The sequence below is a fragment of the Ailuropoda melanoleuca genome, chromosome 10 (assembly GCF_002007445.2).
Source record: "Ailuropoda melanoleuca isolate Jingjing chromosome 10, ASM200744v2, whole genome shotgun sequence".
Taxonomy (NCBI): Eukaryota; Metazoa; Chordata; class Mammalia; order Carnivora; family Ursidae; genus Ailuropoda; species Ailuropoda melanoleuca.
This window is the reverse complement of record NC_048227.1, coordinates 29,592,171-29,614,067: the sequence shown is the minus strand read 5'-3', so window position 1 is coordinate 29,614,067 and position 21,897 is coordinate 29,592,171. Positions and strand designations below refer to the sequence as shown.

General features: G+C 51.7%; 1 protein-coding gene across 1 annotated transcript in view; it reads right to left on the bottom strand.

The window, feature by feature from the left end:
• Positions 1-21,897, bottom strand: part of LOC100479676 — a 126,611-nt gene that overhangs the window by 54,272 nt on the left and 50,442 nt on the right. The window contains 9 exon segments of the mRNA XM_034670366.1: positions 7,903-7,995; positions 9,041-9,160; positions 9,252-9,389; positions 12,654-12,740; positions 12,854-13,016; positions 14,003-14,142; positions 14,572-14,760; positions 16,540-16,751; positions 17,531-17,711. Coding sequence (XP_034526257.1) covers positions 7,903-7,995; positions 9,041-9,160; positions 9,252-9,389; positions 12,654-12,740; positions 12,854-13,016; positions 14,003-14,142; positions 14,572-14,760; positions 16,540-16,751; positions 17,531-17,711 — 1,323 coding nt within the window.

Sequence of the window (21,897 nt, the reverse complement as noted above, 5' to 3'; positions counted from 1 at the left end):
GGTATTTACCCAAAAGATACAAAAATACTAATTTGGGGATGCCTGGGTGGCTCAGTCGGTTAAGCATCTGGCTTCGGGTAAGGTCCTGATCCCAGGGTCCTGGGATCGAGTCCCGCATCTGGCTCCTTGCTCAGTGGGGAGCCTGCTTCTCCCTCTGCCTGGGGCTCCCCCTGCTTGTGCTCATGCTCTCTCTTGCAAATAAATAAAATCTTTTTAAAAATACTAATTCGAAGGGACACTTGCACCCCAATGTTTATAGCGGCATTATCTACAATAGCCAAATTATGGAAAGAGCCCAAACGTCCATCAGCTGATGAGTGGATAAAGAAGATGTGGCAGATTCACAATGGAATACGACTCAGCCATATAAAAGAATGAAAGCTTGCCATTTGCAACAAGGATGGAGCTAGACAGGATTATGCTAAGCAAAACAAGTCAGTCAGAGAAAGGCAAATACCGTATGATTTCACTCATATGCGGAATTTAAGAAGCAAAACACGTGGGGTGCCTGGGTGGCTCAGTCGGTTAAGCGTCTGCCTTCGGCTCAGGTCATGATCCCAGGGTCCTGGGATCGAGTCCCGCATCGGGCTCCTTGCTCAGCGGGGAGCCTGCTTCTCCCTCTGCCTCCCTACTTGTGCTCTCTCTCGCTGTGTCTGTGTCCCTCTCTCAAATAAACACGTAAAATCTTAAAAAAAAGAAAGAAACAAACAAACAAACAAAACATATGAACATAGAGGGGATAAAAAGAGAGACAAACCTAGAAACAGACTCTTAACTCTGGAGAACACACTGATGGTTACCAGAGGGGAGGCAGGTGGGGGTATAGGAATTAAGAAGGCACTTGGGATAAGCTGTGTGTTGCATGTAAGTGATGAACCACTAAATTCTATTCCTGAAACTATTATTACACTGTATTTTAACTAACTGAAGTTTATTTATTTATTTTTTAGATTTTATTTTTTTATCTGAGACAGAGATAGAGAGAGAGACAGAACATGAGCAGGGGAGAGGAGAGAGAGAAGCAGACTCCTCGCTGAGCTGGAAGCCCGATGCGGGACTCGATCCCAGGACCCTGGGATCACGACCTGAACTGAAGGCACACGATTAACCATCTGAGCCACCCAGGTGCCCCTAACTAACAAATTTAAATACAAACTTGGAAAAGGGGGGAAAATATCCAGGCACTGGTAATAAAATCTGATTAGGATGCTACGAGGTGGAATTGCTAAAAAGTGATCAATCCATCAATCTATCTAGTGATAATTGATGAGGAAACAGACAAAATTCACCATGTTTTCTAACCCCTACTACAAAGAAAAATTTTATATAGAAATTACCCTCCTAACTCTTAGGAGAAAAACTAGCATCCTTTCTCTGCCCCTTGAAGTTGTAAATCTTGTCATGTCTTTATAATATAAACACCCCAGGAAATAACCAAAACATCGCCCACAGAGACTGAAGAAAAAAGAGGGGGGAAGGCCCTTTGAAATACAGACTGCTGTTAATAGTAAGGAAAGCCACTCTGTCTGTAGCAAAGGCAGGAGATGCGTTAAGAAAGGTGTAAGAATGAGAATAGGTTTTTGTTAAGGGAAAAGAAAGTAATTTTGTCCTGAAATGGGACTGGTTGTTTAGAGACAGGGAAGCTTAGGACAAATCTAAACGAAAAAATAAAATTGAAGAAGGCTCATGAAGAGGAATCTTTAGGAAAGAATTTTATGTGTGGTCAGGACTAAGATGGGAGTAAGTCTGAAAAGTACATCGGTATAAGATTAGAATGTGATTTGTCCCTCTGTTAAAAAGACAAAGTTTTCTTGGGTATTTGGTGTGCTCTTGATTAAAAAAAAAAAAAAGTCAACAAATTTTTTTTTATATGCCCCAAAAAAGCACAAAGTTTCTACGTTTCGCCTTTACCGAGCTGATACGAAACGCTCATTAGCTTTTTAACTGCAGCCATTTTTTGGAGTCTTCGGTTGTTGGCAGAGTTCCTGTTTTACTCTGATGCTTTGGCAAAATGCGTTCCTGCAAAAGCGCTCCTCCTCCAGGAAAGTCCCGGAAAGGACTTTGACAAGTACAAGTTTCTGGGAACGAAGATCAATTTGCCCTCATGCAGGAGGGACCAGGATGAACCTTTCAGGTGGTTCCTTAGGGCCACCCGCATACTGTCACGCTGCGTCACGGGATGGTAGCCCCACACCTCTCCCTGCTCTCCCGTCCCCGTATCAGCGAGATGGGCGTATTGCACTGATGATAGAACGTTTGCCTGCGAAGGTTTGCCCCTACTGCAGGGAACCCTGCAGGCTCTGCTGGGGCTCCTGTGAGGGGGAGGAAGGGCAATGAACCCACAGAAACTTCAGGGCCCCAGCTGACCGGTCAAGTACTTGGGTGTTACCCGGTGGCGGAAGACAAGGTTGTTCCTGCAGCGGTCATTGCTAAGATGCAGGCACACCGTGCCACACCAGCCCAAAGCAGCTGCAGACCTTCCCGAGACTGTTAGGGTACGGGCATCCGTTCAGCCTTCGCCTGGCTCGATTGCTTCAGCCCCTTTCAGATTAGTAAAAACCAGCCCAGAGCAAAGCATATGAACAAGCCAAGGTGATGACTGGACAGACCCAAGCTTTGGGTGTTCCGGGACAGGGACAGCCATGCAAGTTCGATGTCGCCAGGGGCCCAGCAGGGTTTGGGTGGGGCTCGAGGCAACTGCAAGGGCACAGATGAGTACCGTCAGGTTTCTGGTTGTGGTTATGGAAAGGAGCTGAGACGCAATGCAGCCTTCTAGAACAGCAGCCGTGCGCCACCTGGCATGCCTTACAGCAGGAGAAGACGCGACTAGGCCGATCCCAGGGACCATTCCCGCTCAGTGTCCTCTATCGGGATGGCTGAAGGACACATTCAAAAAGCCCGCGGCAGGCAGTTCCAGACCATGCCTATTTGCAACAACGCAGTACCTTGACAAACATCCCCTAGGGCGGAGGAATGCTCCACTCACGGCCTGAAGGACAGCCGTCTCTGTGAAGGAGATGGCCAATCCCTGAGCCTGCGCGGTACCCTGATGGGTCAGCAAGGGACAACCCCTGCCCCCCATGGCCATGGCCATACAACCCTCCACAGAAAGCATCTGGATAGACTCCAGCATAGGACACAGTAGTCAACGGGCCGAGCTTCGAGCAGCATGGATGGAACAGCTCCATGAGACTGACCCCATGGTTCTTTTTTTTTTAATGATTTTATTTTTTTTAAGATTTTATTTATTTATTTGATAGAGAGCGAGAGAGTGAGAGAGAGAGCATGGAGGGGAGGGGCAGAAAGAGAGGGAGAAACAGACTCTCCAAAGAGCATGGAGGCCAACATGGGACTTGATCCCAGGACCCTGGGATCATGATCCGAGCCCAAGGCAGACGCTTAACCTGAGCCACCCAGACACCCCTTTCGTGATTTTAAGTAATCTCTACACCCAACGTGGGGCTCGTACTTACAACCCCGAGATGAAGAGTCACACGCTGTTCTGACTGAGCCGGCCACGCACCCCATGATCCCACTGTCCGTGCACAGACCGCCGATATAACTGGGCAGCCTACAGAGGACTGACCCTGTGACCGCTCCAACAGGAGGCACAGGACGGGATGGGGCGGGGCATCCTCTCTGAAGCAGGACATATGGAAGGACATACTGCAATGCCTACTGTTTACCATGTAGGTGCCCACACCCCACCTGGAAATTAAGAGGCTAATAAGCTGGCCTGTGTCCGCCTCTGGAAGATGTGCCAACAGAAGACGTCGCCACCTGGCTACCAAGGAGATGGGATATCCAGAACAACAGTCCTAAGGGGCACAGGTGAAACCTGGAGCCACCACTGCGTAACAAAGACATCGCAACCGTCTGCCAACAATGCCCAACCTATGCTGGGAATGACTGTGACCTTCGCCAAGAGACACCGGACAGGTAGCAAGGGGGCAGATCGAGTGCTTGGGTCCCTTGCCTCTCTCTGGTGGCTGCTGTTCTGCTCGGATGCGTGTGGACGCTGATCCAGGACCCCTGCGAGCCTGCTCCAGTAAGCGTGCTGCCCAGGCACCATCGGTGGCCTGGAACAGCTGTGCACTGCACGCGGGGTGCCCAGTGACAATGACAGCCGCTAAGGCCCAACTTCACAGGACGTGACCTGCAAGAGTGACCCGAAGCTCAAGGCGCCCCCTGCATTTCCATGTGCCAGCCCCTCCCGCTGATACACTGCTGCAGCAGCTGCAATGACAAACCCGCTGGCTGGCCCTGCGGGCACGCCGCCTCGTTCCAACTGTCCCCGTGCCTATACTCTACTCACTCACGGACCTGACGCCACCGTTAGAATCCAAGCAGACAGCATGCAGGAAGGAGGCTCTCTGCTGCAGGTGGGGACACACAGGTCACCTTTAATGCCCCCGACACAAGATCTACCTACGGCGGGGTGGGGGGTGGGGATGCTGGAAAGGACAGACAAGTCAACCATGGTTTGGGGTTTGGGTCCCATGGGGAAGAGGGACGGAAGAGGACCTATCCAGCACCCCATTTCTCCACCTCATTCCGCCAAAAACCATGGAGGCACACAACTGGGCCTCATAGAAAAAGGGACACTGTCGTAACTGCCCTTATGAAGCATCGTGAGATCTCCGCCATCCTTTGTAGGTTCGCCGCACCGCGTAACAGAGTGCGGACAATTTGGTGTTGGTTAACGTGGAGCCGAACCGCCGCCAGGCTCGTGTCATCTCCTGCGTTCAGTTGGACAAGCATGACTTGCCTTTTCAGGTGCCCACTCAACAGCGTACTTGTCCCTTCTCGCCCTTGGACTCTGCGAGGGAACCTGTTCGCGGACCGGGCTACCCGCGGCTCCATACAGAGTAAGACCATCTGCTGGGTGTGCCGTGAACTCCCGCTATCAGCAACTGCGGGCCTGCCCTGGCAAGTCCAAACTGCCCGTCTCAGCCCTTGGAAACGCCTCCACACTCAGGATAACCCCTCTTTGCCCGTCTCTGGACTGACACGTGTTCCCCGGGTATGCGGGCTCCCGTCCCGGGAAGACACAAAGAGGAAAGTTTTCCAATTGATACGGGAGCAGATAAATGAGACTCTGCCAACAGGACATGCTATTTGGGATGGCCTGGTATGGGCCTAGGTACAAATTATGGGAGTGGCCTCATTGTGCAGAGAGGGGTACAATGGGACCCCAAATGCTATAGCTCATAGTGTCGGGTAGATAACCACACAGTGAGGCAATCAACCTGGACCCGTTACCACTGACATCTGGCTGGGGAGACAACACGCACCCATTCCCACGGGTGCCTTCCCCTCTCCCTGCGGATGGCTACAGGCACATGGCCCCCACGGCTGGCCCTAGGTACCCTATAACTGGACTGGACACTATATCCAGGAGCACCCCTACCTGCTGGGCCCTATACTCCTTTATAGGATGAGACTGGCAGGCAGACACACGGCTGGCCAGACATGCCTGCCGCCTTTAATTCCAGCTGTAAGGCAATCCCCTTCCTTCCCTAGGAGAGTTTCCAAATAAGACAAGAAGTTCTGCAAAGTGGAACGGCTCGTGACACGTTAACCACAGCACAAGGAGGGACGTGCGCCCTCATCAGGACAGAATGCTGCATACATACACCTGACCATTTCCACGTTTCCCAAGCCAGGGCTGGCGTAAACACACAGAGGAAAGCTGCTGAAACCCCTACTGGCCCTGCGAGTGCTTGCTCAAATCGCTTGCCTTCTTCCCAGCTCAAGGGTTTCTGAGCCCTTTGTGCTTTCCTGTGACTTGGACGCTGTGGCTTACCCTGCTGCTATGGGATCTGGTGGCAGTGCGCCTCGGCGGAGCAGGCCCCAGGGACACCACGGAAGAGAGACGTGTCAAGAACATATGGGCCATCCAGGGGGTACCGCGGTTCAGAGTAGGGAACAGGCTGGACGGCTGGCTTCTGCAAACGCGCCCCAAACGCCACTGTCAATCACGGTCTTGAGACTGTATGGGTCCTGTTCTCCCTCTATATTCCCACCAAGCAGGATATGTAGAAAAAACATGTTCAGCGTTCAAGGTCAGGGGCTCCGGGGGCGGCCAACCGGGTGCACCTCCTTGATAACAAAGAATGCCCGGATAACGGGCCTTGAACTCCTTGGAGTGCTGGCCTTGCAAGGAGGGGAGGGGCTACACAGACTTGCCAGGCTAGTAGCTAAACTATCAAAGCTCGTTGCATGAAGATTCCAGCAGCGGATGGTGTGGGGGGGGCGCTCCAAGAGGGGGACCGAGGCTGACAAGGCTGAGCTCCCCAGCCTCATTTCACCCACAGAGATAAGGTGAATAAAGGGTCCTGCTGTTTTAAAAAGTAATGATGGGGGGGCACCTGGGTGGCACAGCGGTTAAGCGTCTGCTCAGGGCATGATCCTGGCGTTATGGGATCGAGCCCCACATCAGGCTCCTCCACTATGAGCCTGCTTCTTCCTCTCCCACTCCCCCTGTGTTCCCTCTCTCGCTGGCTGTCTCTATCTCTGTCAAATAAATAAATAAAATCTTTAAAAAAAAAAAAAGTAATGATGGGGTGGCTCAGTCAGTGAAGCATCTGCCTTCGGCTCTGGTTATGATTCCGGGGTCCTGGGATTGAGTCCCGGGTGGGGCTCCCTGCTCGGCACGGAGCCTGCTTCTCCCTCTCCTTCTGCCCCTCCCCCCTGCTTGTGCACTCGCTATTTCTAAAGTAAACAAATACATAAATAAAATCTTAAAAAAAGTGATGATAAAGTCTGAGCCCATGAAATGACCCAGCAGCCAGGTTTTTAGTACATCTGCCCCGCGATGAGCACAGCCAGGGGCATCGGCCCCCACCTACACGCTCAAGGACGCTCATGTCACCTCTCTCTGTGTCAGATTCTCTTCTGCAGAATGCTGCCACAGCCGTGTCCCAGGGCATCCACGAGGTGAGCCACGTAAAGGGCTGTCAACAGAGCCTGGCCCGTGGTCAACACTCCACAGGCATCAGTTCTTATTACCACTGATGAGAGCGACAGCAAGCCCTCAGATCTGGGATGCCAGGAGCCCTAGGTGCTCTGTGATTTTATGGACCCGCCCCCCCATGAAAGCAAAAAAGCTGGTAAGGAAACACTGAACCCGTGGGGATCTGAAGACACATCCTAATTTTAGAGCTGTTGACCCACGAAAACAGGTGCCTCTGAGAAGGACCAGTTTCCATTATCAAAAGCTCTTCTCAGGCTCCTTTAGGGTTCCCGAAGCCACCAGCACAGGCCTGAGCACATGGCAGACATTTAGAAATTGCTGTCGAGGTCTGGGCCTCATCACAGATGGGACTACCCGTCTACACCTCCATCTCCCAGTCCGCTGCCGAATTCCTGTGTACACAGCACGCACGGCTTGCTCGTGAAGCAACCAACATGGGGTTTTCTAAGCACCCAGTGCTGGGGCGGCGGAGCACAGCTCTCCTGCCTGGCCCCCTTGCTCTGCTTTTTATTTCCTTGTAGAGTCAAACCCTTCAGGGTTTCTACCCCACGCCAAGCAAAATACTCCTAGGTCACAAAAGGATCAGAGCCCTCTCCCAAGTACGGGACGGGGTTGAGAGGACAATTCTGCCTCTCTCCATGTTCAAGGGTGAAATGTGATCCTTCTACACCCTCCCCCCATGAGTTCAAACTCCTTCTGGCCTGGACAATCACTTCCAAATGATGGATTTGGAATCCTCCCTGCCATCTGTTCTTGATTCTTGGACCGTCTGGCTGAGCTCAACATCCTGGTGCGGCCTCCCCCGCCCCAAACCCGGGCCTCCATCCTCCCTTCCTTCCGCCCCATCTCCCAGCAAGCTGGCTGCTTCGCTCAGAGACAACACTTGGCAGGCAATTCGAGGTCATCCCAGAGGGAACCATGTCTACCTGTAAGTCTGGAGGAAACGTTGGTCTGTGGGGATGTCTGAGTTGGAAGAGGAACGCCAAGTGGGAGTCAGATCCGTTCAGCTGGACCGAGACCTGTTGACAAGGGGAGGTGGACGAGGGTCAGAGAGAACAAGGAGGGAGATGCAGAACTCCAGAAGGTAGCTGGCTGGGCACCCAAAGAGGGACAGGTCATCCCAGAGTTGGCCCAAACCCCAAGCCAAGAGAAGACGCCAGAAACCACCTCCTGTGATGCTTCTCAGCCCCAATCCTACTTGGGCTGCGTTACTTGGAAGTGTGAGAAGTGAGGCCCCAGACATGAGGCTGGGAAGGTAACTCTGGGACCTCGGCCCCCCACGTCCCCTGCCACGGTGCCTGCTCACGCCTCCCACGTCCACGGCTGCATTCTGTTTGACTCTGACCGTGAAGCAGGCTCTGCACTATTAGCTTTCTAACTGTCACCTCATCGAATCCCACCCCTGCTCTCACAGGCTGGTTTCACTACCCTCATCTCATGGCAAGAAAACCGATATTCAGTGGGGTTGAATAATTTACCCAAGGTCACACAGGGAATCAGCAGCGGAGCTAGGATTTGACCTTGAAAGCTCCTTGGGGATGGAGACAGAAACAGTGGCCCGTGCATCCACAGTACATAGTGCAGACCCCGGCACGTGGCGGAGACACAATCCATGTAGAGCGAAGGACGGAGCAAATAAACCTACGGTGCATTTCCTTTCCCTCCTGGACACACACAGCTAAAACTACATTTCCCAGCCTCCCTTGCAGCTGGGTGGGGTCATGTGATGAGTTCTGGCCAATGGAATGTGGGTGGGAGTGGCTTGCCCCCTCCTCCCCCCCCACAAGGGGCTGGCCCATGAAAAACTGTGTAATTCTCACTATCCCCGTGTCCCCCCGTGCCAGCCACGGCAGAGCCACAGAGCCATGCTGCACTGTGACAGGACCGGGCAGTAAACCTTCACGGGAAAGCAGGCTTTTATTACAACAGCTAGTGCATCCTGATTCATCCCACGCTTACTACCAGGGCCACCTGCCCCCTCTTCAGCCACCACACACGGGACACCTGCCCTCTGATAGAAACACCTCCCTCTCTCAGCGAGGAGATGGAGCTAAGCCATCTGACCTGGAATGTGACATTGTAGTTGATGGTGGCCCTCGTGTCCACGCTGCAGTCAAATGCTCCCCGGGGACCCGGTCTGAAGACAATGTCCCCATCCAAATGCAGGGCCTGGGGGAGCCTCAGCTGGGAAGAAACAGTACCATTTACTCTCTCCAACAGTTGAGCTCCGCTCAAAGGCTGCAAACCAGTGTTGGCCCAACCAGGGGACACGTACCTGGGAGGCATGGGCTGCGTCCAGGGCCAGGCTGTGCCAGATTTCCCCACGCTGAGATCGGTCATGGTGCAGACCCTTTAAGTGCAGCACAACTTTCTGGTTGACTTTCAAAGTGGCCTCGACCTCCCTGTTCTGAGCCTGGGTGAGCAAGAACCGGCGGCACTGAGAGAGAGGCCTTGCCAACTCCAAGTACCTGCAGAAGCCAGCCTTAGACTCCAGCAGGTAGAAGAAAATGGTCCCAAGATAGATGGGTTAAAGCTGTCTACACTACCCACACACAGGGCAGGGAGTGGGGACAGGTGCACGGGAGGCTTTCAAATGGATGCTCAAGTCCATTGCCCACAGGTAGGGTTAGTGATGATCCTGGGTCAGGTGGGCCCAATGTAATGCTAAGCATTCTTATAAGAGGGAGGCAGAAGGGAGGGAGGGAGGGAGAGCAGAGCCAGAGAGAGAGAAAGAAGACACTAATCCTACACCTAGTGGCTTTGAAGATGGAGAAGCGGACCACGAGCCAAGAGATGTGGGTGGCTTTCAGTAGCTAGAAAAGACAAAGAAATGGATTCTCTCCTGGAGCCTCCAAAAGGAATGGGATTCCAGCAACAGCTGATTGTAGCCAAGGGAAACCCATTTTGGATTTCTGATCTCCAGATACGTAAGGTGAGTTTGCGTTGTCTTAAGCTACCCAGTTCATGGTACTTTGGGATAGCAGCCACAGGACCCTAACACACACGGTTCATCACGAATTCACTCAGCAGCCTTCTAGCCTCTGCCACATGCCAAGCCCACGGGGGCAGGGTGCGCCATCTGTTCCCATCTGTGCTGACGGAGACGTTAAAAACGTCTTGCCGCAGAATTTTATCGTCGGTGTAGAACTTGAGAAGAATCCGTGGCTTTATTTTAGAAACAAGATGGAAGAGGAATAAATAAAAGCCCAAGAGGAGAAAAATACATGTGTGTCATTAAACAAAGACAGGGTTTTAGAAAGAACAGAGAGCCAAATTCAACTCCACTCAAGGGTCCCTGTCGACTCCGTTCTCGTCTCTTGTCGGCAGGTGGGATTTTAGGCCCCCTGCGTCCGATCTTCTGATTTGTTTTTAATTAGAAGCAGAAATCTGGGTTTTACCCCAAATCTTCTGATTTTAAATGTGGACAGTGTTTTTAAAAACATGAAGTGTGAAGCAGGCCAAACAAAACACATCTGCAGGATGGACCCGGCCCCTGGCGCCAATCTGCAATCTCCGGTATAAAGAAACACTCAACACCATGGGGAGGGGTTTCTGCAGGTGTGGTGGGCGGTCATCCTGTCCTCGGTTTCCTCTCAGGAGCTCCAAGGACTTCGGCTCCCAAGCCTGTGGAAGCCACCCACAGCCCTGTTTAACTGGTGAGGCTAGTGGGGACCCTAGAAGAAGAGGTCTCAGGGTTCAACAGCTGGCCCTCCCTCAGCAGACCTATCTCCCACGAGGGAGAAATCACCACTAACTTCTTCGTCCAGGGCCTGGCATGTCATAAGTGCTCAATAAATGCTTACTGGAGAATGAGGTTACCTGCCTTTACTCCCATAGGGATCAGGAAGAAGTCCGGGATGATGGTACCTGATATTACGTTTTGGTCCCCACAACCACAGCCCAAGACATGGGTACTGTTGTCTCTGTTTTATAGACGAGGGAACGGGGGCCCAGAGACCTGGAATCCTTCGCTATGGGCACATGGGCAAAAATGAACTTCACCCCCAGGAAGACTAATGCCAGCACCTTCCAAGTCAGGGGGCTGAGAGCCGCGGCCAGGGAGCCAAGCCTGGCTCACGTTTGTAAATGAAGTTGACTTTGTCCGTTCGGGCTGCTCTCACAAAACTCCCATAGGCAGGCTGGCTGTAATCGAAATTTATTCCTCATGGCTCTAGAGGCTAGAAGTCCGAGACCAGGGCGCCAGTGTGGCTGGGTTCTGGAGAAGGCCCTCCTCCTGGCTGGCAGGCAGCTCTCTTCTTCCCATGCCCTTGTAAGGTGGACACAAATGCCATCGTGGGGGCCCCAGTCTCGTGACCTAACCACCTCCCAGAGACCACACGAGGGCTTCAACATACAAATCCAGGAGAGGGGGGCACACAAGCATTCAGTCCACAGCCTAAGTTTCATCAGAACACAGTCATGCCCGTTCACTTGTGTGTTTTCTAGAACGTGTCTGTGCTACCAAGGCACGGAGGAGTACTTGCAACACAGACCTCACGGCCCACCGAGGAAAAAATCATGACTCTGCGACTTCTCGGGAAAGGGTCAGCTCCCGCTCTGGGTCAGGTGCACAAGAGACTCTCAATAGCAGGGGGGTGACAACGACGCATTACGTGCGGGTGATGACGCGCCAGGCCCCGCGGCTCGAACGGTAAACTGAGGTGTACCTTGGAGATACTGCGGGGTTGGTTTATCACCCCAAGAGAGCGAGTCTGGCAACAAACGAGTCGAATGAAATTCTTGCTTTCCCAGTGCGTACAACGGTTAAGCTTACACTGCCGTCAATCAGACGTGCGGTAGCATTACGTCTTAAAAAAAAAAAAAAAAGTACATACCTTCATCTAAAGGATAGCTCATCGCAAAAATATGCTAACTGTTGTCGTCTGAGCTTTCGGCCCATTGTAATCACAGATCACCATCACCAATGTGATGGTCCGCAAAATGTGACCCGGAGACACAAAGTGAGCCAATGCTGTTGGCAAAACGGCACCAACAGCCTTGCTGGACGCAGGGTTGCCACAAACCTTCCATTTGTATTTTTAAAAAAAAAGTAATATCTGCAAAGTGTAATGAAATAAAGTGTCATCATATGAGGTATGCAGACATGGTACCAATCACAGATCTGATGGACTAGCAGGTGCAGACAGCGACTGGTCAAAGAATCACATCAAAATAGGACTGAGATTTGCGAGAAGTGCTAGAGACAGAAGTGTGAGGTGTGCAGGACCCATAACCGGGGGATGGGAGGTGGTCTGGGGCCAGGGAAAGCTTCCTGGAAGAGAGGACGTGTGAGCTGAACCCTCAGCAACCAGTACAAGGGAAGGAGGCAAAGTGGAAGGAGTGACAGCTCCAGGCACAGAACACACCAAGGTCCTGGGGCAGGAAAGAGCGTGGTGAGGAACCGGAAGGAGGCTGAGCCAAAGGAGGCAGCAAAAGGGGAAGAGTGGTCTCAGGTGGCCTTGGAGGGTGGGCAAGACCAGAGGGGCAGGGCCTAGGTCTTCACCCGGAGAGAAGCAGTGGCATGATCCTGCTGGCATATTGGAAAGCCCCCTCTAGCTGTCAGGTAGGCTGGAACAGCAGGGACAGAGTGGAACAGAAAACCCAGGCAGGAGAGCATTGTGCTCATCAGAGAAGATGGCTCAGGGGTCACTGGGGTGACTGGTCTCTGCTCACTTACGGCATGCTGGCTCCAAGCAACGGCGCACCCCTCCACGTTCCTGGGGACGGCCTTGCCGTCATACGGGTGGGTCAGGCCTGCGCAGACCTGGGAGAGAAGGCCACACAAACGCACATACATACAGAGACGGGTCAGCAGCAGACAGGGGCCTCCCCGCTGCTCCCAGGCCCCTTCCCAGATGTGCCCCAGAGCCCACTCACATAGGGGTGTCCGGCCTGGTAGCCCAGGACTACGGTCTGCAGGGTCTCCTCGTCGCCGTTGAGGACGAGCCTAGTTTCCAGGGAGCACCGCTGGTGACGCCTATCCGCCGTGAAGGTCTCCTGCAGGACGAGGCTCTGCGGGATGGGCAGAGGCAAGGGGTGCCTGGCGTGGAGAGGGGAGAACAGGCCGAAGCCATTAAAGCAGCTGGCAGGGTCAGGGCACAACTGGGCCCCAGAAGCTCAGACCAGGCCTGTCACAAGCTTGCAGGGTTAAGACTCTGTCACAGAGAGGAGCACATCAGGACACACATCAGCCCTGCGTCTTGCCAATTGACGCCCATTCACCATCTGGCCATGCCCTCACGACACCCCAGTGACCTGGGCAGAGCAGGGGTCCTCATCACCCCTTGGCAGCAGAGACCTAAGGACAGGCAGCACCTGGGGTCTGTGGCCTTGGGCAGCAGAGGATGTGGCTGACTTCTCTGTGCCTCAGTGTTCCCATCTGTGAAATGGGGGCTCAAATACTAGACCGCCCCCCCATCCCAACAATGGTTGGGATCACAGGAGATAATGTGTGTGCAGTGAATGCAAGCTCCCTGAGGGCAGGAATTCTGTCGTTTTTTATTCCGTTTTCCCAGAAAAGTGCACGGCACATAGGAGTTGCTCAACAAATCGAAATGAAACGAACAAAGGAGGGAGGTCTCTGCAGACCACGGCTCCCGTTACTTCGTGGTTACCGTTGTTTCGACAGAAGACGACAAAGGTCAGGAAGCTGGTGTGGACACAGGCTGGAGCTGAGGCTAGGTGTGCTGATTACACCCCCTCCCCCAATACCTCCCCCCTCCACTGACTGCAAGAACAACCTTTCCAACCAGCTGTGCCTCCAGGAACTAGAGGTCCCCCAGTGCAGCTTTCAGGCTGGGGTGATGACAGACTTCTGCTCCCAGATTTCCAAGCACCCTAATGCAAGGGGGTTAGGGACCCAGGGACTTTCGAGGGAGGCAGGCAGCTTGTCTCAGAGTTCTGGGCTTGGCCCCGTGGGCCCAACACGCGCCTCCCAGACAGCACGGCTGCCCTGTCCCCCGGGACCCTCCGCGCCGCAGACCCTCCTGGCAGATGTCGTGCGAAAGGGGAAGGGGCTGCACGGACCTGAGGAGGAAGGTCCCCCGCTTCTGGTACAAGCCTGTGTCACGCGTCACCTCCTCCAGCTTGCCCTCCAACTCCAGGCCCCGAGGCTGGCTCCCGGTCGTGGTCACCAGAGCCGTGAGCGACACGTGAGTCTTCCAGGGCTGCAACAAGGACCAGGCTGATGGAGGGGGATGGCCCGGCGGGGAACGGGCTCCATACACATCATGCCCGGGGGCCCAAGGGGCAGCTCCCACCACCGGCCCATCACGCGAGAGTGACCCCTGAGAAGGGGCTGCTGAAGTGAATCGCAGCCTCGCCCCAGAGCAGACCCCGAGATCACACGGGCTCACCGCCACCCCTGGACCTCCCCAGGTGCCCAGCGGGGAATGATCTCGAGCTTCTGCCTCGAGGCAGAGCTTTGCTCCAGGGTCTGTGCTAATAATATGGCTGGGGTCCATTTTACAGACAACAAAACTGATCCCAGGAAGGCCTGAGGTCATAGGCCAAGCACTAAACACTTCCCCATCCCAGGGGAGGGATTTGAGGGTCTCTCAACAGCAGAGCCTCCAGCATGGGCCGCTTGGACCCACCTGATCCGTGCGCCTGTAGGCGGCCGTTAGGTTTGTCTCCTGCCGGGGGCCCTTCAGCCAGCAGTGAAGTATCTTAAGGTCCCGGCTGTTCTCCGCGTGGATCTCACTCTGCACCGTGCCACTCCAGGCTGATTCTATGTCACTCCGGCTGCGGAAGAGGCTCCGTGCCACAGTCGTCACCGTGGATACCTACAGCGAGGCAGGGGAGGCCGACCAAAGCCGTTGCACACCCTATGCCCTCCCCCTGGGGTGCCCCTTCTCCCCATTCTCACTTGGGGAACTCCTACTCATCCTTCAAAACCCCATCGACACCATCTCTGTGAGGCCTTTCCCAACGGGTCCAGGCAGAATTGGTTTTTCCCTACAGGGTCTTGAGGAACAAGGACAAACTTCCCTCCATCTCTCAGCCCTGAGCTGAGAGAGAATCTCAAGTATCAGTTATTAGAGAAGGTAACTCCCTTCCCTCTCCCCCCTCTTTGGCTCAGAAAAGGAATCTGATCTCACTGGGCTGCTATTATTAGCAGGCAGGGTCTCTGTGTCCCAAGGGGCACACACCTGCAGGTGGCCTCCTCCCCCTGCATCATCGCTACGGTCTTCAGAGCCCTGGGAAGAGCTGGGGGACGGACAGCACTACAGCTCTGTGTAGGGCTGTGCACCCCAGCCCACAGTCCCGGGCGCAAACCCCTTCAGGATTAGCATGACACCTGGACCCTGTAGGCCACTGTCCCCTGTTCACACAGCTCAGGGCCTCCCGAGTGGAGATAATGGGATCAAAATGGGGTTTAAGCATGACCGACCCTGCCCCCCCCTCCACATACTAGAACTCCAGAACACTTGTCCCATAGGTCACTGACCTTGGGTCTCCCCCCAGGACCTACGGGTGCCCACTGCCACCTTCCCGTTTCAGTTAAAGTCCCCTCCTTCCACCCAGCTGCTTGGACCAAAACCTTGGGGTCATTTAGGTCTTGTCTTGCACTCCCTCCGCACTGCCCATCCACCAGCAAATCTCTCAGCAAACCTATCAGCTCCCCCTGCAAACTCGTCCCGGAACGTGGACACCTGCTACCATCTCTGCAGCCACCTCCCGGGACAGGCCCTCATTGGGCCCCCGGCTGGGGTCTGCAGGAGCTGGCGGGCTGACCCCACCCTGCTATCACTCAGCCCCTGCCTCAGAGGGAACACTGCTGTCCCCAGGGGGGCCCAGAGCTACCTCTTTCTGGGTCCAAGTCAGGCCCAGACCCCCTGCTGTATCCACTTGTCCTCCCAACACGGTTCCCTTGGGGGACACTGGGACATATTTCCCGGGATGGTTTTCTTCCAAACTGTTAATGCCTCAGAGATCAAACAGGTGCAAAGAAGCACACTCAATCACACCCAGCAGTTGGTATAAAACTGATCTACGACCTTGAAGTGTTCATTCTGGTTTTCGGCAAAGGCCTGATGTCTACTTGTTTCCAAGTTCCCCCTCAACCTGCTTTCATAGTTTAATCTATTAGCTGCTAAAAGAATATAGAAAATTGGGGCGCCTGGGTGGCGTGGCGGTTGAGCGTCTGCCTTTGGCTAAGGGCGTGATCCCGGCGTTGTAGGATCAAGCCCCACATCAGGCTCTTCCACTATGAGCCTGCTCCTTCCTCTCCCACTCCCCCTGCTTGTGTTCCCTCTCTCGCTGGCTGTCTCTATCTCTGTCGAATAAATAAATAAAATCTTAAAAAAAAAAAAAAAGAAAGAAAGAATATAGAAAATTGAGGGATAGGGTGGGGAGGGGTCCACTCTCCCAAATTCACTTGGCAAGTAATTCTGAAGACTGTCAACACTGAGTCATCCAAACCGCCCACTCTGTGACCTGGTAGCAGGCCTGGGTGCTGTGTTCCCTCTGCACGCAACAAGTTCTAGATGGCAGGGAACCAGCCTCCTGGGCCGCAAGTCCAACGGCAGGGAGGGGAGCGGGGCACGGCCGAGCATGCGCACCCGGAGGTACGTGGTAGCAGGCGTATAGATGTGGATCTTGCCCTCCCTGTCGACGCCCTGGTTCCTGTAGGCCACGTTCATCACCAGGTTCCTGAGGGTCCAAGCCTTGCCCAGCGTCAGCTCCAGGACAGCCTGGCACGTGGGTCGGTGGGGCCAGTACAGCCTGTGAGCCACGGAGACCATCAGCCACGGACTATCCAGGTTCAAGTCTCCTGCAAGAGGCAGACAGGGAGAAGGGGGTGCAACCAGTATGAAAAGGCCTACGGGCAGGTTCCAAGAGGTCCTTGCAGCCTCATCACAGTTCACAGACGCTGATCATGTTCTGAAACGGGACAGGGGCGATACAGGTGTGTGCACCTGTCAGAACTCATCAAACGGTACCCTGGAGACGTGTGCGTTCCACTCCAGTTAAGGGGTGAAATGTACGGAGGTCCACAGCTTACTTTGAACTGCACCAACAAATAACACGGATGGATAAGTGGATAGATACGTGGGAGTAAAACGTTAATGGCGGAATCTGGGTTGACAGTATGTTAACGATAGACTCCATTGCAGTTTTCTGTAGGTTTGACAATTTTCATAGGGACATGGTGGACAAAAGAAATGCACGAAGAGGTTGGAGAGGGGGCACAGGTATGTGGTAATAAAGAAAGTGGCCTTCACTTTCCAAGCTGCGACCTCTTTGAGCTGATGCTGTCGTTATCTGTAAAATGGGTGCAGTAAGACTGCTCGCTGGGGACTGGGACAGAGCAAGCACTCATTGAGAAGAGTAAATACGGGGCCACCAGAGAAGACAGGAGAATCAGGCAAGGGGCTCTACTGCGGAGAGTAAGCAGTCGGGATCTAATTGCAAGCGTCACGGGACACATGAAAGGTCTGAGTCTTGACAGCCAGACCAACACAAAGAAAGGTTCTTTCAGGTAATGAGCAAAGGCCTGGGGGGCCAGAAACCTCACCTGCTAGCCAAAGAGTCTCCCTAGAGGACGCTCACCTTCCCACTTCCACAGGGCAGCCCGAGACGCGTCCTTCCACTGCAGGCCGGCCACAAGAGGCAGCCGCCCGTTGTACCGCGTCTCCAGGCGTGTGCTGGTCTCCACGTGCGGCTGGCGGAGGCTCGAGTGATACAGCTGCGCTCGGAACTCCACCTGCCTCGCCGGCGCCTGCAGCGCTACCTGGAGAAGACCCGAGCTCAAGATGCTCATCCGGTCACTCCACTCCCAATCTAGAACATTCCACCGGCTCACCACCACAGCCAGGGGTGGGCCTGAGTTCCCTGGTTATCAGCAACCGCCCAGCGCACTCCCCAAGAATCCCTGTACCCATTAGCCGTCGCTCCCCGTTGCCCTGGAAACCATGAATCTACTTTCTGTTTCTATGGAATTGCCTGTTCTGGACAGTTCATGTAAGTGCAATCATAGAACACGTGGCCTTATGTGTCTGGCTTCTTTCACTCGGCATGATGATTTCAAGATCCACACACGGTGTATTATAGCATGCATCAGAACTTTATTCCTTTTTATTGCTGAACAATATTCTGTTGTATGGATGAATCGTATTTATCCATTCATCGTTGAAGAGTATTTGTGCTATTTCTTTTTGGCTCTTATGAATAATACTCAACAAATATTCCATACAGATTTGTGTGAACACAGGTTTTGAATTCTCTCCAGTACCTAGAATGGTTACGTCATATGGTAACTCTGTTAACGTTTTAAAGATACACCAAACTGTCTTTCCATATCGTCCTACCATTTTATGATCCCAACGAATATATGAGAGTTCTAACATCTCCATATTGTCACCAACACTTGTTGTCTTTTCTGTGCTTAGCCTTGCTCGTGGGTTTGTAGCAGGATCTCTCTGTGATTTCGATCTCCCTGATCACGTCAAGCATCGTTTCGTGTGCTTATGGGTCATGTGGATACCTTTGGTGAAGAAATATCTATTCAAGTCCTCTGTCTTTTTCTTGCTGGGTTGTAAGAGTTATCTATATATTTGTGGGAAAGAATTCCTTATCAGACATATAACTTGTCGATATTTTCTCCCATTCTATGGGTTGCTTCTCTTTCTCGATGGAGTCTTTGGAAGCACAAACTTTTTAAATTTTGATGAGGCCCAATGTGTCGGTTTTTGTTGTTGTTAATATGTTTTTAATAGTGTCATAGCTCAGAAATCTTTGCCTATTCTAAGGTCCCAAAGATTCACTTTTATGTTTTCTTCCAAGAGTTTTGTAGTTCTTCAGTTTAGGTCTACGATGTGGTTTGCATTCGTTTTTATATATGGTATTAGGTAAGCGTCCAACTTCATTCTTTTGCACGTGGATATCCAGTGGTACCAGTGCTCGTCGTGGAAAAGACTATTCTTTCCCCTTGTCAATGGTCTTGGCGGCCTTGTCAAAAATCAGCTAGCTGTAAATATAAGGGTTTATTTCAGGACTCCCACTTCTATTCCATTGGTCTGGATGTCTACCCTTACACCACTAGCACACTGTCCTAACTACCAGAGCTTGGTAGTAAATTTTGAAATTAGAAAGAATGAGTTCTCCACCTTTTTCTTCTTTTTCAAGGTGGCTTGGGCTATTCTGTGTCCCTTGTAATTCCACGTGAATTTCAGGATCGGCTTGCCAATTTCAGCAAAAAGAGATCATGTGGGTTTTGATAGGGATATTTAGGGACTATTGAATCCGTAGATGAATTTGGGAAGTTTTGCCATTTTAACATTCATTTTATGATCCAAGAACATGGGACGTCTTCCCATTTATTTCAGTTTTCCTTAATTTCTTCCAACAACGTTTTGTGGTTTTCAGAGAATTAGTTTTACTTTCTTTTGTTACAGTTATCCTGACATATTTATCCTTTTTTGACACTATTGCAAATGGAATTCTTTTCTTAATTTCATTTTCACAGTTTTCATTGCTAGTGTAGAGAAATACAACGGACTTTCGTATATTTATCTCGTCTGCTGCGACTTTAAGGAACTCATTTATTAAAATCTAATAGATTTTTTTGTGGATTCATTAGGGTCTCCGATATATTACATAATGTCATCTGTAAGCAGAAATAGTTCTGCTTCTTCCTTTCCAATCTGGATGCCTTTTATTTCTTCTTCTTGCCTAACTGCAGTAGTGAAACCTCCAGTACGAGGCTGAATAGAGGTGGTGACAGCAGATATCTGTCTTCCTCCTGATCTTAGCGGGAAAGCAGTTAGTCTTTTATTATTAAGTATGTCGCTGGCTGTGGATTTGTTATTGATGGTCTCTATCAGGTTGAGGAAGTGCTCTTCCATTACTCCTCTACTGGGTGTTTTGATCATGAAAGGGTATGTTTTGCCAAATGCTTTTTCTGCTTCTGTTGAGATGATCGTGTGGTTTCCATCCTGCACTCTATGAATATGGTGTATTACCCGGATTGACTTTCAAATGTGAAACCAACCTTGGATTCCAGGGATAAATACGATTTGGTCATGTTGTGTAATTCTACTTATTCATATCTTGCTGAATTCAGTTTGGTAGTGTTTTCTTGAGGGTTTTGTATCTATAAGACGTCTTTAGTTTTTCTTTTCTCACGATGTCCTGGTCTGGTTTGGGCATCGGGGTGACACTACTGGCCTCATAGAATAAACCAGGAAGTCTTTCTCTTCTTGACTGATCATTAGGTAAATTATTTTCTAGTCAATTCTAGCACAACCCAGTCCAGCCGAGACGTTAAGAGCCTAAGGTGTGCAATGAGACGTACTGGAGTTTCAATTCCAATCCCGCCACACAGTAGCTGTGAGACCTCAGACGAGTCCCAATTTCTCCTCGGCAGAACGAGGCTAGTGGTTACTTCACAGGGGTTAAATGAAATAATGCAAACGACACATCTGAAACACAGCCTGGCAGTAATAGATGGCTCATCACTGCTCACTTTGCCCTTCCCTCTTCTGTTCACTGTCAGATTTTTAAGGTTAAGTAGCATCTCACGCGTGTCTCCCCAGAACCTAGCGTGGCGTCTGCCACACTTGAGAAGGCTTGCAGAAGCAAGCCATCTTTTATCTCTTCTAAAACCTTTGGGACCAGATCTTTCCAGAAATAAGAAGTTTTCACAATCTAGAATAGGCACATAACGCATGTGCTGCAGTTATATAAAGAACTCCTACCAATCAAGTCAAAATTCCAATTTTTTCCCAATCTCAATACAAAAACGCTGTCTCCGGGAAGGGTAATGCAATGGTAGTAAAAATACAGAGAAGATGGTGCTCAGCCTTATTAAGTGACCAGGGAAATGCAAATTCAAACAAGGTATCCTTCCCATCCGGATCAGCAACGTTTTTCCAACGTTCAAAGTCAAGTTTTGGCGAGAGTATGGAAATCGCTCCTCGTGGACATGGCTGGAGGGGAGGGTGATGGGTTCGAACATTTCGGAAGGCAAACTGTCACAAGGCAGCAAATTAAAAATACGCCAATTCCAAAACCCAGAAACTACGCATTATGACGTGTGCCCCAGAGACCGTGGCACACGTGCACCCAGGGAGGCACGCCCAAGGACGTGCAGGCGAGCGCCACCAGAAACCAGGAGTGTGCAATGGGCACATGAAATGGAACACAGCTACGGCTGGAGCATGATGCGGGAGTTTAAAAGAATAGAGATCTCTACAAAGTAACAAGAAAGCTCTCCAACACCCACAGCGGAAGGACGCACACAGCAAGACTCGCCAAACGAAAGAGCCTGTGACCCGCACGCAGAGCAAAAGAGCAGAAAGAGAGCTCCTTTCCGGCGCCCTAGAACGGAAATGCTCCTTCCTCCAGGCAGCTGAGGAGGGGACTGGGATGCAAGATGGAAGCGGAGAAAGGAATTTTAGCTTCATTTCAAATGTGACATTTTTGTCACCAGGGGAATTTATTCACACAGTATTGGTATTTAAAAGCAATGTAGCACTTGGGAATAAAGTTAACCAAGGAGACCAAAGACTTGCAAGCTGGAAATGCCACAACGTTGCTGGAAGAAATGAGAGAAGATGCGAATACGTGGAAGGATGTCCTGTGTTCATAGATGGAAAGGCTAAATATTGGTAAGATGTCAGTACTCGCCAGAGCAACCTATAGATTGAACTCAGTCCCTGTCAAAATCGCAATGGCATTTTCACGTGTGTAGCAGAAACAGAAAAATCCACCCTGAAATTCATATGGGATCTCAAGGCGCCCCGAACAGCCCAAACAATCTCGAAAAAGCAGAGTGAAGTTGGAGGTCTCCGAAAGCTACAGTAATCAGCAGTAGGGCAGTGACAGACAGACAGACCAATGGAATGGAATGGGGCATTCCAAAATAAACTCTTTTATCTGTGATCAGATGATTTTCCACCAGCACGCCAGGCGCACTC